Source organism: Belonocnema kinseyi, chromosome 4, assembly GCF_010883055.1.
Source record: "Belonocnema kinseyi isolate 2016_QV_RU_SX_M_011 chromosome 4, B_treatae_v1, whole genome shotgun sequence".
In the NCBI taxonomy this organism is placed as follows: domain Eukaryota; kingdom Metazoa; phylum Arthropoda; class Insecta; order Hymenoptera; family Cynipidae; genus Belonocnema; species Belonocnema kinseyi.
In genome coordinates this window covers 87,445,290-87,460,961 of record NC_046660.1, presented here as the reverse complement: position 1 = coordinate 87,460,961, position 15,672 = coordinate 87,445,290, and the positions used below count along the sequence as shown (strand labels likewise).

The window sequence follows — 15,672 nt, the reverse complement described above, 5'->3', positions numbered from 1 at the left end:
GTCCTGGCATACTTCTCTAGCTTCTTTTATGTCCATGCATTTTTTCATGCAGGCTCTCGTGTTTCTGTGACTTCTTATGTCTCATCTAAGTAGGGTCTCATTTACACATTCTAACCATTCTTTCCGCGGTCTACCTCTGGGCAGGTTGCCATTTACTTTGCCTTGATACACTTGTTTCGTTAGACGTTCATTTGGCATTCTCTCAACATGTCCGAACCATCTTAACCGATTTATTTCCCATGTGTCTACTAGCGTCTCTTCTGCACCACATTCTCTTAGAATTATCTCGTTACTTACTTTGTCCATTAGGGATTTCCCGCTTATTGTGCGCATGAATCTCATGTCAATTGCGTTAATTTTACTCTTATCTTTTTCTTGATAAGTCCATGTCTCGCTACCGTATAGCACAGTCGGTACAAATATAGAATTATGTATTGCTATTTTAGCTTTATTTGATATAATTTTACTTCTGATAAGGGGACCTGCTCTACCAATAACCTTCTTACCTTCATTTATTCGTCTATCTAATTCCTCATCTATCTTCCCGTCCCTAGTAAATAAGCTACCAAGGTATACGAACTTATCAACTCGTTCAATTCTTTCATCATTTAATAAAATATTGCATAGCGTTTTCTCACTCTTTCCTTCGAACACCATAGTTTTTGTTTGATTTGTTTTAATTTTGAGGCCCATGCTCTTCATGCTTGCATCTAGTGTATTCAACATTCTTTGTAGGTCTTAGATAGACTCTGCCATAACAACCTTATCATCTGCGTACGCTAACCCTCGTACCCTTACTGTTTCGAGATCCACACCCTCTTCGTCGAAGAGAGCCATTCTTAAACACTTGTCCATAAATAATATAAATAATTATGAAGACATAACGCATCCTTGTCTAACTCCTTGAATAATATTGAAACAGTCACTCAGTTTCCCATTAACTCTTACACTCGCTTTGCTACCTGTATATATTGTTTTTATAGCTTGCAGGATCCATCCATTGACTCCATACCCTTTCAGAACTTCCCAAAGTTTACTTCTATCTACCTTGTCAAAAGCTTTTTCTCGGTCAACAAATGCACAGAAAACTTTTTTTCCTACTCTCAAACTTTTTTCTGTTATTTGCCTTAAGCTAAATATTTGATCCGTACATGGCCTTCCTGGCATAAACCCACTTTGGACTTCTCAAATCTTCGTTTCTGTTATTTTCGTTACCCTACGAATAAGTATATTTGAATATATTTTACTTACGGTACTTAATAAGCTAATCCCTCTGTAATTATTGCACACGCTTTCATCTCCCTTTCTCTTGTATATTGGTACGATAATCGCTTCTTTCCAATCGTCTGGGACGTCTCCCATCTCGAAACATAAATTTATCAATTCGCAAACTATATGTGGTATGTACTCGCCACCATGTTTAAGCATTTCAGCGTTAATACCGTCTGCCCCGGCAGCCTTACCGTTTTCCATGTTCTTAATTATATCCCTAACCTCAGTGATACAGACTTTTTCAATTGAGTTTTCCAACGCATCGTGTTCAACATCGCAGTTGTGGTGTCCTATAGCTTCATCTCCGAATTTTCTCCTAAAATAGTCTCTGAGAGCCTCTAGTATTCCATCTGCATCATATACCATTTCCACCCTACTATTTCTCATGTTGACAATTTCTGTACTTGTGTTTCCTTTCATTTTTTTTATAAAGTAGTTTCCTGCTTCCTTCAAAGTCGTGTTGTATTGTTATCTCTTCTTCTGCTCTAATTGTATCTTTACTTTCTTTAACTAATCGTTTAAGTATACTGTTTTCGTGTCTATAATCATTTCTACGTCTACTTATTTCCTCATTGCTAAGACCTGCGATATTCAAAGTTATCTGGTACGCTTCTCTTTCTGCTTTTTGGGCAGCCTGAATTTTATCATTCCACCACGCATCACCAGACATTCTTCCTACAACTGCGGTACCACACACTTCGATCGTGCATCTAACAAGGATATCCCGTAACATTGTCCAGGCGCTCTCTAAATCTTTGTTTTTTATACGGTCCTCCCAGGTTGCCCTATCTATGCTTTCGATTATCTTATTTTGGAAATCTATTCGCACATCCGGTTTCTGTAGGTTCTCAATTTTGATTCGCGTTTGTTTTGCTTTCTTGGGTCTCTTTTTTCTCCAACCCCGACCTAAGTTAATTTTTGAGATCAGAAGGTGATGATCAGTATTGCATTCAGGACCCCTCATGACCCTTGTATCTTTGACTAACTCTCTAAGTCTTTCATCCGCAACAACAAAGTCAATTATACTGCGGCTATTTCCTTTAAACCAGGTGTACATGTGGATCATTTTATGCCTAAACTAAGTATTTGTAATAAACAGACCCCTTTCTGAGCATAGATCAACTAATTTATCTCCGTTATAGTTTGTTCTTGGATCCCCAAAATTACCTAATACTCTTTCTGTATCCTGATTTTGGATGCCCACCCAACCGTTCATGTCTCCTAGTAGAATTATTCTTTCCCCATGTTCGCAGATGTTTATTGTGTCATTTAAAGTGTCCCAGAAGGCGTCTTTTACTTCTCTAGGTTCACTATCAACCGGCGCGTAGCAGGCTATAATAAATAGTCTTCTGATTCATACTTTCATTCTAGCCCACAGCAGTCTGGGAGACACGAAGCCATGGTCTCCGAGATGCTGCTTTGCTCTTTTATTCAAAATGAGACCTACTCCTTCTTTACCATGTGATTCACAGTCTACTCCTGACCATATTTCAAATCCGCCTTTCAACACGCCGTTTTTTATGTCTTTAGTTTCGCATCCCTTTTTCTTTGTTTCGGGCACGCATAAAATATCTAGTTTCTTCACGTCAAATATTATTATTATCTACGAGCCTTTTTATAGTTATTTCTCCTCTTTTTCGCTCATTTAAAAAAGCCTGTTTTAAAAACAAATTCTTTAAAAAATACTATTTTATGTTTTTAGGTCTCTTGTATATATGCAATCTTTGTGACATCAAGTTTTAAAATATATGGTAAAAAAATATACTATTTAGTCAACTACTGTATTCAAATACCGCAATTTGTACGAAAAGAATATAAAGCACGTACTCCATTCAAATTGTCTTTATTAGGACTGAAGAAGGTACAGCTGTACATTTATGTAGAAAAAAATTAACTTTTTTTTTAATTCTGCAAAATTATAAACGGCAAACTCTCGTTAAAATCTTTCAAATTTCCTTACTTTTTATCATATTTTCGGGTCTGTAAGCTATACACCAATAGGGATCGAATAAATCTATATTATTTTCTCAGAGACTTTTACAAAAATCTAGAAATTTATCTTGTTTCTAAGTATGCGGTTAACAGTTGTCAGAAGTGGATACTTTTCTCCACACTGTCCATCAAAATCATCTGTATCTATGCTCCACATCATAGCACCACCAAGATTCATTTTCTCAATATATTGAGCCTTCTTTGTTAAGGATCTAGAAAATAAATATAAATTAAAACATTCCTTAATTCTTGAAAATTAAAAAAATCTTGAAAATTTTAATTGATGCTTACTCAACATTGTCGTACGCAACAAGTTGATTTCCTTTGTAGGCGTATGGCACTTCCTGTTCCTTGTCATACACAACTTTCCATTTATCATTATTTATCAAATCACAAATCTCGTTATATCCTAAAGTGCCATATTCATGGGTGTATTTTCCTGCTTCTCCTGGCCCCTCGAAACGGGCACCTCTTCCCAATTTCTTTATTGGAGTTGATAGTGTATACGAATTTCCAGACAAAGACGTTCCAAGTAGAATTTTTTCGGGAGTGGCACCTTTTTTTATCCAATATTTCACTATATAATCCTTTGAATAAAAAAAATACTTAAATGAATTTTTTATTTTCAAGTATAATTTATTATTGTTTAATTGATTATTCAATCATTGTCATTCGACTGCAATGGTCAAACTAATGAAAAGCTGCCCGCCGGTTAGAGTAAATTCGTATAATTAGAAACTGGCGTTTAAACAAATACTTACAACATTTAATTTTCTATCTTTGTGGTTTTCCTTTGAAGAAGGATACAATGGTGTATTATGACCAACTATTTTAGGTTTATTGTCATAGGGTGCGTGAAACTGGAAAGTCATAAGATGTATGATATGAGCATATTTAGATACTCTTTTAATATCGTAGGATATCTTGGCTGTTTCTTCCGTAGCTCCAACTGACACACACAAAATTAAACCATGCTTATTAAACTGATGCCTCAGTTCCCTTAACAGCAGAACAAAATTTTTCTTATCAGAAGGGCATCCACCACGTTGAGCTGGATATTCCCAATCGAGGTCAAATCCATTAAATTTATATTTTTGAACAATATTAACGAGATTTTCAACAAGTTTTTCCCGCAGAGTTGCATCGGACACCACTCTACAAAATGAATTAACTAAATAAATCTTCATTAAAATTTTAAAATAAAATTTTCCTCTTATAAAACAATCGAAATAGAGCCTACTGGGAATAATTAACCGATCCTTGAGTCCATCCTGCCATAGAGATTAAGGTTTTGACAGATGGGTTTTGTTTTCGAAATTCCTCGAATCTTTTAAATCCATTATTTGCTGAGTCTAGGTTTGCATCAGACATTTCAACAACGCCATTATCAAGAACTCCAGAAAAAGTATAAATTACATAAGTACAAAGAGATGCATTGATGTTGGGAATTCCAAACTGTCCTTTCGATTCACGAAATATGGCGAGGCTTTCATAGTAACAGCCGATGATTTCTAAAAATTAATACTAGAAGTGTTAGCTAAGAAATATTATTATTTTCTATTCTAAGCATTATTACCAATTTTTACAATTACTTCCCTAGAAATCATTTTTGGCCATATTATCATATTTTACGCAAGAAATTATTGTCGCGAATTTCAATAGGACTTTTTGGATGGAAAAGGAATCTGAAATTCTTGAATTAATATTTGATATAGTCTTCGCGATTGGTATTTTTTGCATTGTGAATATGGTTTTTGGAATAATTCTATATTAGGTAATATTACAAATTATGTCTAATAATAACTCAGCAACAGAGCAATTATGATAAGTGGTTGTTCTAAAACATAATAATTGAAGACATTTTTATATCAGAAAAATGAAAATTAGGCAAATATACACTTCGGATTATTCAAAATTAAGGAAAATAAAATTTAAAAAATGTGAAAGCTACTAATTCAATTTAAAGTTTCAAATTCGTTTTTCGCGAAAAGGATCCTATCGAAATCCGTGATAGAAATGTAGCACCTGCGATTTGTAATCTCCGCATATTTTTATCATCAATAATTTCTATAGTACTAATTTTTCTTCTTTATTTACTCACTTTCACCATTTTTGGTACTGGCTGGATGCGAATTGCTCATACTAAAAGCTGAAAATATTCCAAGAAGTAGTATTACCTTGTCCATCTGCAAAAGAAAATTCAATAATAGAAAAAAGTCGCAAATATTACAACCACTGATGTTTATTTTTATATAAAAATCCCCAATTTTAAAACAAGCAGTAAGAGGTTCAAAAGTCTTCTTATTTCATAAATTTACAAATTTTTTATTCATGAAGGAGCTACCTTAAATTCTTCGAAACACTCAGAACGAGAGTCACGAACAATGGATTACATTAATCAGAAGCCCAGGAATATTTATAGCCCACTCTCCCAGGGAAATCACTTTCATGTGGAAAAAATGATTACAGCAGGCTCGTCATATCTTTGTTAAATATTTACTTAGTTTCCTGATACTCGCTACTTAAGAGTTATACGTTATTACTTTCTTTAATTATATTCTTCGCCCCCCAAATTTTTATATTTGTTCAACTGCCTAATTATTTTTCCCCCTTTCCTTGGTAAATTTCATCAATTTCGGTTTTACAACTGAGATCTATTGAATAACTCAAACTTTTAATTTCATGATTACTTTTAATTATAAACCTTTTTCTTATAAAAGTTTCAAGCGAATTTTAGTCATTAGCTGTACCTTATAAAAGTATTTTTTCATTTTCTTTTAAATAAAAACACTGAAGAGGTACCGTCAAGCGGGGTAGTTTTGGATATGAAAAACGGGGTGAATTCGGACATTTCTGAATTGATAATTCATATCATATAAGGTGGGTGATTTTACCCAGAATCTAGAACCAGTTAAGGCGAGAACAGATTCCGAATTCTTAGATCAGTTTTGAGAAATTTATCATTTGAATTTAAGGAATTTACGCTTATCCACATTTACCCCACATTTTCGAAATTAACCTATTTCTCAATTTTTCAGTTTTTTTTAATGCAAGTTTTTTTTAATACAAGTTACAACGCACTTATGCCAGCGTTTGATCCAATTCTCGAAACATTTTTTATAATCTTTTTGCTGTACAGCCATCAGAGCGATCTTCAATTTTTCCATGGCCTCATTTCGGATGCTGCAACGCGTTCCCCTGAGCGGTTTCTTGAGTCGACCGAATAGGAAAAAGTCGCAGCTGCCAAATCAGATGAATTTGGTGGTTGTTGGATGTTATTCGTTTCCTTTTCAGCAAAATGCTTACGGATAACGATGCATTGTGTGATGGTCTAAAATTTTTTTGGTGAAAAATCCAAACCACACACAAAGATATATGTACACAATATGGCGTCAGTTCAACAAACGTCAAGCTATCAAGCTGAAAATCTGACAGAACGTCAATCACACTTCTACTAACACAACAAAAAAAGAAGAATTAAAATCGGCCGAAAGAGAAAGCCACACGGTGACGAGTCCTAAAAATTTTTGATCAAGGTGGTATGTTTGCAAAATTTATAATAATTTTGATGTCTTTAAAGATAAAATCTATTGGTGGTGTATTGTACGAATTTTTTTATAAGCACCTTCATAAAAATCTTCTGATTTAAATCAAATAATATTATTACAAGTATTATTTGAAGCCAAAAACGTTCTGATTACAAATATTACCTTCCAGAATATAATAACACAATTAATAGTTTAAAATGTTAATTTTGTTTGTCTACTTGGTCAAAATGAATATTATTAAAATATTGATTAATTTTTTAAGATTGCGAAAAAAACGCTCTCTCGCTCCGCTGAGATATGAGCCCAGTTCCTTCAGATTGCCGGTCTGATGATCTACCAACTGAGCTACGGAGAAACGAGAACACTTTCTTCACAATCTCCTTACAAGCAGAATTTCAACGTCATTCCTTATACTTGTAAGATTTTTCTTTCTAAACATGAAACACATATTTTATTATTGACGTAAGTTTTTTGACCAGAGAAATTAATTAATACTTTAAGATATTAATTTTGTTTGTCCACTTGGTCATAATCAATATTATTAAAATATTGATTAATTCTTTAAGATTGCGAAAAAAACGCTCTCTAGCTCCGCTGGAATATGAGGCCAGGTCCTTCAGATTGCTAAAAAACTTACACCAATAATAAAATATGTGTTTCATGTTCAGAAAGAAAAATCTTACAAGTATAAGGAATGATGTTGACATTCTGCTTGTAAGGAGATTGTGAAAAAGGTGTTCTCTTTTCTCCGTAGCTCAGCTGGTAGAGCATCAGACCGGGAATCTGAAGGATCTGGGCTCATATCCCAGAAGAGCTATAGAGCGTTTTTTTGGCAACCCTAAAAAATTAATCAATATTTTAATAATATTGGTTATGACCAAGTAGATAAATTTCGCAAACTTCGCGAAGACTGTAAAAATAAAAATCGAGATAAGCTGAGTTTCTACTTCATTGGGTGATTATTTTATATTTTTATGATATTCTTTATAATTAATGGCAAAAATTCAAAACAGCTTAATTTTTATATGTCAATTTAGAGTTAGCTGGTTAGAAATGATTGATTCAGTTTATTTTACTTTCTAAAGATGCTTCATTTATTATGTGCCATTTGCAAATGGTGACTTGGTGAATGATTATATTGCTAATCTATACCAATTATAAATCATTTAAGCGAACCTTCTCCTAATATATTTATAAAATTATTAAAAATCGTTTAAATACGGAATTCGAATTATAGGGAACAAGAAGCCGACTTCAAAATGTATGATCGCCTTATAGAACGTTATTACAAATCTGTTTTGGCATAGTGAATAATTCTAGAAAACAGTAAAAATATCATTTTATACATATAAACATTCAATCAAAAATATGTTTTTTGTATTCCATTATTACCAATTTTTCTAATAATTAATGTTAAGCCATGGCCACGTTTATTAAAATTTTAGCAAGAAGAGCCTGATTTTTTCAGTTCAATCCTAAATTAAAGCATATATGATCCATCTTCTGACAAATAAAACACTTATGACGTCAATTATGACGCTCTTGTTTTTAAATATTTCTTAAAATGTATTAAGCAGTAAGCCTACACCAACTGGCAATAAATTATTTCTTGCTCTTCAAATCCTAATATGAGCTAAGTTTATTATACGTGTCAATGCGCTTATTTATATAATACTTATAGCGTTCTTCTTAATGCGCATTTTATTTGGCAAACATTTATCAAAAAAAGAAAAGGAAATCCAAGACTATTGATCTTTATACAAAAAATATGAGTTTAAACAGAATGTGTACTGTTTGTAGATTTCAGAGCGATTAAAAATATTTTATTTTCGAATCTGATCACGTGCACTATCCTAAGTTCTAGTTTTTTGTTATTTTCTCAATAAATTGATAATGCATTAATTAATTTCTCAAAAATATGTATACATCCGCTTTTATATTAATAAAATTGCAACTACAGACTAATCTGGAAATAAATTTGTCAGATGTAAGTGCTTTAAGTGCATTTTGAACGTCAGAGCTAATGTAAGTTTGCCAGCCTTGATATATCGGCTTCCAACTTTTCTCTAGGCGAGATTAGATTTTTGATTTTAGCAAGAACTTATTTTGTTTTCAGAAGTCGCTAGGGAAATATTTAATTATTGCCTACAGAGCCCCGCCTTTAGAGACGAGGCAATTTTACTCTGACAGATCCATATTCAGCAGAAGCCTTCGGAACAGGAACCCTCTATCCGCATCCCTAGAAGGCGCCTGTTTACCTCATTACAGACCACCCGAACAAAGAGATCTTTTTTTTAATTTACTAAGACAAGATATTTTATCGCAAATCATGTAAAGGTCTAAAAATAGAAATTAAACTTAACTCATAGACGGTATAACTATGCAGTAAGGTAAATATTCACAACACGCGCTGTGTGACTAGAATAGAACCTTCTTTTCACATTTTATGTTAGCTGTTTAAAATAACCTGATTAACAATTTGTTTCTGATTTTAATTACTGTCACTTTCGGGAAAAATATTAAGTCTAATTTGCATACATACATCATTCTTTGCTTTTGTGAAAAGATATTTCGGAATCATTTGAAAATTGTAATACGAGTATTCTTTCTCATTAAGAATTAGTCACTGCTTTAATCTTCAATTTTTTCACAAAAACATAAAGCGTATGGGAAAAGAGTAGGTAGGAAAAATGGTATGAAAATCTTAACGAACCTGCAGTTTTTTCCAAATCATTTTGTTTAACAGATACATTATATTTAATGTTGCTTAAATGTGTATTTTAAGTGGGCTCTTTTAATCCATGTTATTAATGATTTTTCTACTTCGTTCAACATAAGCGTCAATTTTGGCATTTCACGCAATTGTTTAGAAAATAGTTTAAAAAGAGAAACAAAAAAGACGCACCCAGATAATTCGGAGACGAATATAAAGCGTCTTTTTTATTAGACTGTCAGTTTGTTTATAATAAATTACAATAGTTTAAAATACATATATGGGGTGACGAAAATATACGACAATGCGCGCGAATCTTGGATCTAGCGCTTGATAATTTATTTACCTTACGCTGCACGCTCATTCTTTGTATTTTCCCAACATTTGTGCGCAGGTGTTTTAAAATTAAAGATCAAAGCATCGACCACTGTAATTTTTGTTTGTTAATTCTATATTGTTAAAACTCCTACGGCTTTAACGAAAACATTCCCATCACGCATTTAATGATTCGCACTCGATTTTGTCCAAAGTGCGAACTTTTCTACATCTTATTCAACTCTACTGCACATATCAAATGTATATATTTATTTTTGTCCCTCGGTCTAAAACACTTTATAGAGATATAGCAAAGTATTGTAATAATTTTATTTTCCATATTTACTTTAACATTTGTTTCTTATTCTACACTAATTTTTGTTCCTAACTACCCAAATACTGTATCATTTCAATAAATGTATATTATCACAGTTCATCATATGCATTGATACTGAAACAGGCGTATTTTTATTGTCTGTTTGCATGTTTTTTTTAAGTGGTATTCATCAATAACTTTGCAGATCATTTTTGGTTAAATAACTTTTGTCAAATCATATTTTTATCGTACTATAAGCTGTTTTTCCATACATTTAATTTTTACATTCTCATCAGAGAAGTTCTTAGATTTGTGTAAAGTTGGACCCCCCCTCCCAGTTTTTTCAAATGTCCACGTTTTTAAAACCCCTGAATCCGATAAACAGGTTTTTACGAATGTAAATCTGGCTGTATGTAGGTATGTATGTATGCATGTATGTATGTATGTATGTATGTATGCATTTTTGTACGTATGTATGTATGCATGTATGTATTTACGTATGTATGATTGTTTGTATGTGAACACGATGACTTTTGAAAAAAGTTAATCTATTAGGTTGGCCTTTGGGATACTCGTTTAGTGTCCTAAATTAAAGGTCAAGTTCGTTAACCAATCATTTTAGATAAAAATTCAAAAAGTGGGCACATTTTGAATATTTTTGAAATCACTTTTTTTGAAAGTCAAAAATTCTCTGTACGGTTATTCTTAGTATTCAAAAAGTAAGTCGAACAATCTATCCTTATGACTTTTTCCATAAAGTCAAAAATTACAAGAGTTATAGCATTTACTAAATTCGAAAAAACACACGAAAATGAACATTTTATGCTAAATAACGCACGATATGAAAAAGGCAAAAGAAGAAAAGTATTGCTTTTGGAATGCCCTACAAAATTAACATTACAACTTTTTGAATTTTCTTGAAAGTAAAAAATTCTAACTTTGACAGCATACAAAACAATGGAAAATCCATATATATATATGATTAAAAGTTTGTCTGATTGTTTAAACAAATTATAAACACTATAAACAATATCATTGTTTGAATAATAATTTTTTTTCAATGATTCAAAAATCACCTAGGGATATGGCTGAGAGGCCGTCAACGATGCCTTCAGTTTCTTTCTGGGACAATTAGTTCTTTCTAGCTATGGTTCCCAATTTCATAAATCATTATCAATGGATTTTTCGATTCAGAGTGGAGGGGGTAAAAACAATGTTTAAATTGGAATTTTTGTATTTTGAAAAATTTATTTCCATTTTAAAATATTCCATATTAGTTATCTAGTTGTCAGTCAGTTGGAATTGTTGTTCACGGATTGCTTAAGCAAATTATAAACACTATAAACAATATCATTGTTTAAATAATAATTTTTTTCAATGATTCAAAAATCACCTAGGGATATGGATGAGAGGCCGTCAACGATACCTTCAGTTTTTTTCTGGGACAGTCAGTTCGTTCTAGCTATAGTTCCCAATTTCTTAAATCATTTTCAATAGATTTTTCGAGTCAGAGTGGAGGGGGTAAAAACAATGTTTAAATTGGAATTTTTGTATTTTGAAAAATTTATTTCCATTTTAAAATATTCCATATTAGTTATCTAGTTGTCAGTCAGTTGGTATTGTTCTTCACTGATTGTTTAAACAAAATATAAATATTATAAACAATATCATTGTTTATATAATAATTTTTTTTCAATGATTCAAAAATCATCTAGAGATATGGATGATAGGCCTTCAACGATACCTTCAGTTATTTTCTGGAACAATCAGTACGTTCTAGCTATAGTTCCCAATTTTAAAATTGATTTTCAATTGAATTTTGGAGACAGAGTGTAGGGGGTGAAAACAATGTTTAAATTTGAATTTTTGCATTTTGAAAAACTTATTTCTATTATAAAATATTCCAGATTAGATATCTAGTTGTCAGTCAGTTCGAGTTGTTGTTCACTGATTGTTTAAATAAATTATATACATTATAAACAATATCATTGTTTAAATAATAATTTTTTTTTCAATTATTCAAAAATCACCTAGAGATATGGATGTGATACCTTCAACGATACCTTTAGTTTTTTTCTGTGACAATTTGTTCGTTCTGGCTATGTGTCTGAATATAGAAATTTATTTGAAAAGGCTTTTTCGGCATTCAGTGAGAGTGGAGGGGATATAAACAATGTTTGATGGATAAAGTTGTAACTTTTTTGTTTGTTTAAAGCTCAATATAATATTATTTTTATTTAGTTTGTGTTATCAGTTTTTAATAACATTGTTGTACATTAAATCGTGAAAAGCGAAGAAAAAATTTATAAACATTCTATTTGTTTAAATAAATTTTTTTTTCGTTCATTCAAAAATCACCTAGGGGTATTTTATTGAAGTATGCAGTAATGTGCTTGAAAATATGTTTTAGCTTTTACGTTTGTTTATAATGCATTCCCATTTGTTTATAACAATAAAACTGTTGAAAAATAATATTTTTGCATCAGTTAAAAATCACCTAGAGGTATGGCTGAGCCGAGTTCAGATATGTTTTTATTTTTTTTATTGGACAATTACTTTTGTTTTAATAAATTCCCCAATTTTCAAATCTATATGTATAGCTAAATTCAGGGTCGTGAAAAACTGCACCTGATTCCAGCGAAATCGCGGTAAAACTTCGGTACAATTTCAGCCACAACTACGTCTCACGACCATGAGATAATAGGCAGTCTGATAAGTACCTGAAAATTCTAAGAGATGGCATTAGTATTCACTAATGTGAACCATTTTCGTCGAGCTTGATCCTTCAAATGACGCCTGTCAAAACTTCAGCCATTCATGTTCACGCATTTACAAGTTACAGCACTGAGAAGCGACTAACCTCCAAGTTTTTTTTTAATATGGAAAAATCTGAGTTTCGAGTTTTGATCAAACACTACTATCTTCGCAAGAAAACGATATCCGAGACCAAGGCCAAGCTGGATAAGTATTACCCGGACTCTGCACCCTCGATGTGAACGATTCATAAGTGGTTCACCGAGTTTCGTTGTGGCCGTACGAGCACAGTTGATGCTGAACGATCTGGGCGCCCAAAAGAGGTCACTACACCAGAAAATGTCGAAAAAATCCATGACATGATGTTGAATGATCCCAAAGTGAAATTGAGAGAGGTAGCTAATGCTGTAGGCATATCATTGGGACGTATGGGCAATATCGTGCATTCAGTTTTGGGCATGAAGAAGCTCTGCGCGCGGTGGGTGCCGCGTTTGCTCACAGTGGACCAAAAACGAATTCGTGTGACAACTTCCCAGCAGAATTTGGCATTATTTTCGCGTAAGCCGACCGAGTTTTTGCGCCGATTCATAACCATGGACCGATTGAAAATCGAAATCGCCGACAAACGACCGCATTTGAAGAAAAAAACCCGCTTTATCATCACGACAATGCGCCTGTTCATTCATGCTTAGTTGCACAAGCAAAATTGCATGAAATCGGCTTTGAATTGGTTCCTCAGCGACCGTATTCACCAGACCTGGCCCCCAGCGACTATTACTTGTTCCCTAACCTGAAGAGATGGCTCACCGGTAAGCGTTTTTACTCAAATGAGGAGCTCATAGCTGAAACTGAGGCGTATTTTGGAGACCTTTCGATCGAGTACTTTTCGGACGGTATCAAAAAGTTAGAAAATCGTTGGACTCGCTGTATCGACCTAAAAGGAGAGTATGTTGAAAAACAAAACCGACTTTGCCAAAAAAACGTCTCCGTGTTTCATTTTTCAGGGACTTATCAGACTGCCTAGTAGGTGGTTACAGTCTGTAACGGTATCAATACGACGATCCGGAAAAAATCTCGTGTACCCGGAGGACACGAAACGACAGAAGGACGACCGCCTTCTGCATTTTTCCTCCAAGTGTTTTGGCATATTGTTCACACACAGGGATGCTTTTCAGGCTACTAACCAGTGAAAGCTTGGCACCTCCAAGAGCGCCGATGATAAGGGCGAGTAGTTTAACAGAATATTCCGGATACAATCGTTGGAAGAGTTGAGATGGTTCAAAGAGAAACTGTTGATTTTCTCTGAGCACCTTCTCTCTCCGCTCTAGACTTATCTTAGTGTCAGATAGTATTCATATTCTCTCAACAATATGCTGAATAATAGTCAGCAGCTTCGCCTTGTTACGTGTATGATAACGGCTCCGAAGTTCGCCCGCAAACTTTTGAACCTCGGTGATAAAATTCTTACCAGATGTGATGTAGTCAATTACACACTGAATGCGAGATGCATCCTGCCTTGCCCAGCCTATCTTTAGAACGAGTTGATGCATTCATTTTTTGGTCTTATGATCAACCGTTGGTTTGGTTTTACGGTTCGCATCGTCCAAAGCTCTCGCTGCATTATACACGCAACTATTGATAGTCCAGAGGTCGGAATCTTCGGATAAATGTCCACAAGGCTTATCATCCATTTCAGCCAGATCTTTAGGCTTGAGAGAAACCTGGGTGTTGATGTTTCTCCGGGTTATAAAGCATCGCTCTACCTCTATCGGATGCCTGTGGTTGCTCTTTATGTCGCCTCTCTTTTTCTGTTGCCGGCTTTTTCTGACGGTGGTAGAGTAGGCGTTCCGCTTACGTGGTCCCTTTAGGGAGTACTTCGGCATGGTTTCGCAGACGTTCATGCGAAAGTGCGATAGCACTGGATTTTTCTCGCACCACAGAGCATGCAATCGTGCCATGTTACCCCGTTCAGGGGCCACACTCGCAACGTACCACTTTAAGGAGTCGCGATTGAGTTGCTCCGTCCACCTAAAGGTCTCGAGATTTCGTCGATCCATCGCATTAAATCCATCTTCATTGGCTCCCCCAGCTTTCGAGTGGTAGCATTGTTGGCTGACTTATTGTCAGGAGCCCTGCGCGTTCTGTTGTTTTGAACCGCAGTTACTACAATTATGTTTGGTGTTATCACTGCTGTTCCCACGAGAAGCTAGGGAAAGGGGTTCGTCCATCCTTGCAGAGCCCCGTTTGCAAGGATAAGTCTGCGTATTCTGAGAGGTCACCCGAAATCCCAGAGTCACCTTTTTAGATACCTCACCCAGGTGCTGTTCAGTTTTCAGACCTCCGCTTGAGGGTTAATTCATTCGGGACCACCCGTGAACAATTGTCCGCGACTGCGTATTTATTTTTGTAACCATAATAAGCAGAAACCCTTGGTACAGGGACCCTCTCTCCGCAACCCGAGGACGCGTTCAGTGGCTTTGTCATAGGAATATTCTGTTAAACTCATCGTCCTTATCATCGGCGTCCTTATCATCGGTCATCCTTGGGTCGCTTCGTATCCTCAGGGTGCACGAGACTTTTGCCGGATCGTCGTATTGAGTCCTTTACAGACTGTAACCACATATCTCATGGTCGTGAGACGTGGTTGTGGCTGAAATTTTACCGAAATTTTAGCGCGATTTCGCTGGGATCAGGTGCAGTTTTTCAGATTAGCACTCACTCTCAGCGAAATCCTGCAGTTGTCCTTATGACAAACTTTTAAT

The 15,672-nt window shown here is 34.4% G+C and overlaps 1 protein-coding gene across 1 annotated transcript; it reads right to left on the bottom strand.

Moving 5' to 3' along the window:
- Positions 1 to 3,270: 3,270 nt before the first annotated feature.
- Positions 3,271 to 5,690, bottom strand: LOC117171364 (acidic mammalian chitinase-like). The gene is made up of 6 exons (XM_033358611.1): positions 5,609 to 5,690; positions 5,366 to 5,450; positions 4,505 to 4,775; positions 4,026 to 4,419; positions 3,556 to 3,851; positions 3,271 to 3,476 (listed from the first exon to the last, which is right to left on the bottom strand). Exons 2-6 carry the CDS (start codon positions 5,448 to 5,450, stop codon positions 3,320 to 3,322), a joined length of 1,203 nt encoding a protein of 400 aa, XP_033214502.1. The 5' UTR covers positions 5,609 to 5,690; the 3' UTR covers positions 3,271 to 3,319.
- Between the last annotated feature and the right edge of the window lie 9,982 nt (positions 5,691 to 15,672).

Excerpts from the sequence above, each read along its gene's own strand:
- LOC117171364 (XM_033358611.1), bottom strand. The coding sequence starts at position 5,450 with ATGGACAAGGTAATACTACTTCTTGGAATATTTTCAGCTTTTAGTATG. Across the intron at positions 4,776-5,365 it reads CAGTACCAAAAATGGTGAAA|AAATCATCGGCTGTTACTAT; the intron begins GTGAGTAAATAA and ends ATTAATTTTTAG. Across the intron at positions 3,477-3,555 it reads GTTGCGTACGACAATGTTGA|ATCCTTAACAAAGAAGGCTC; the intron begins GTAAGCATCAAT and ends TTTATTTTCTAG.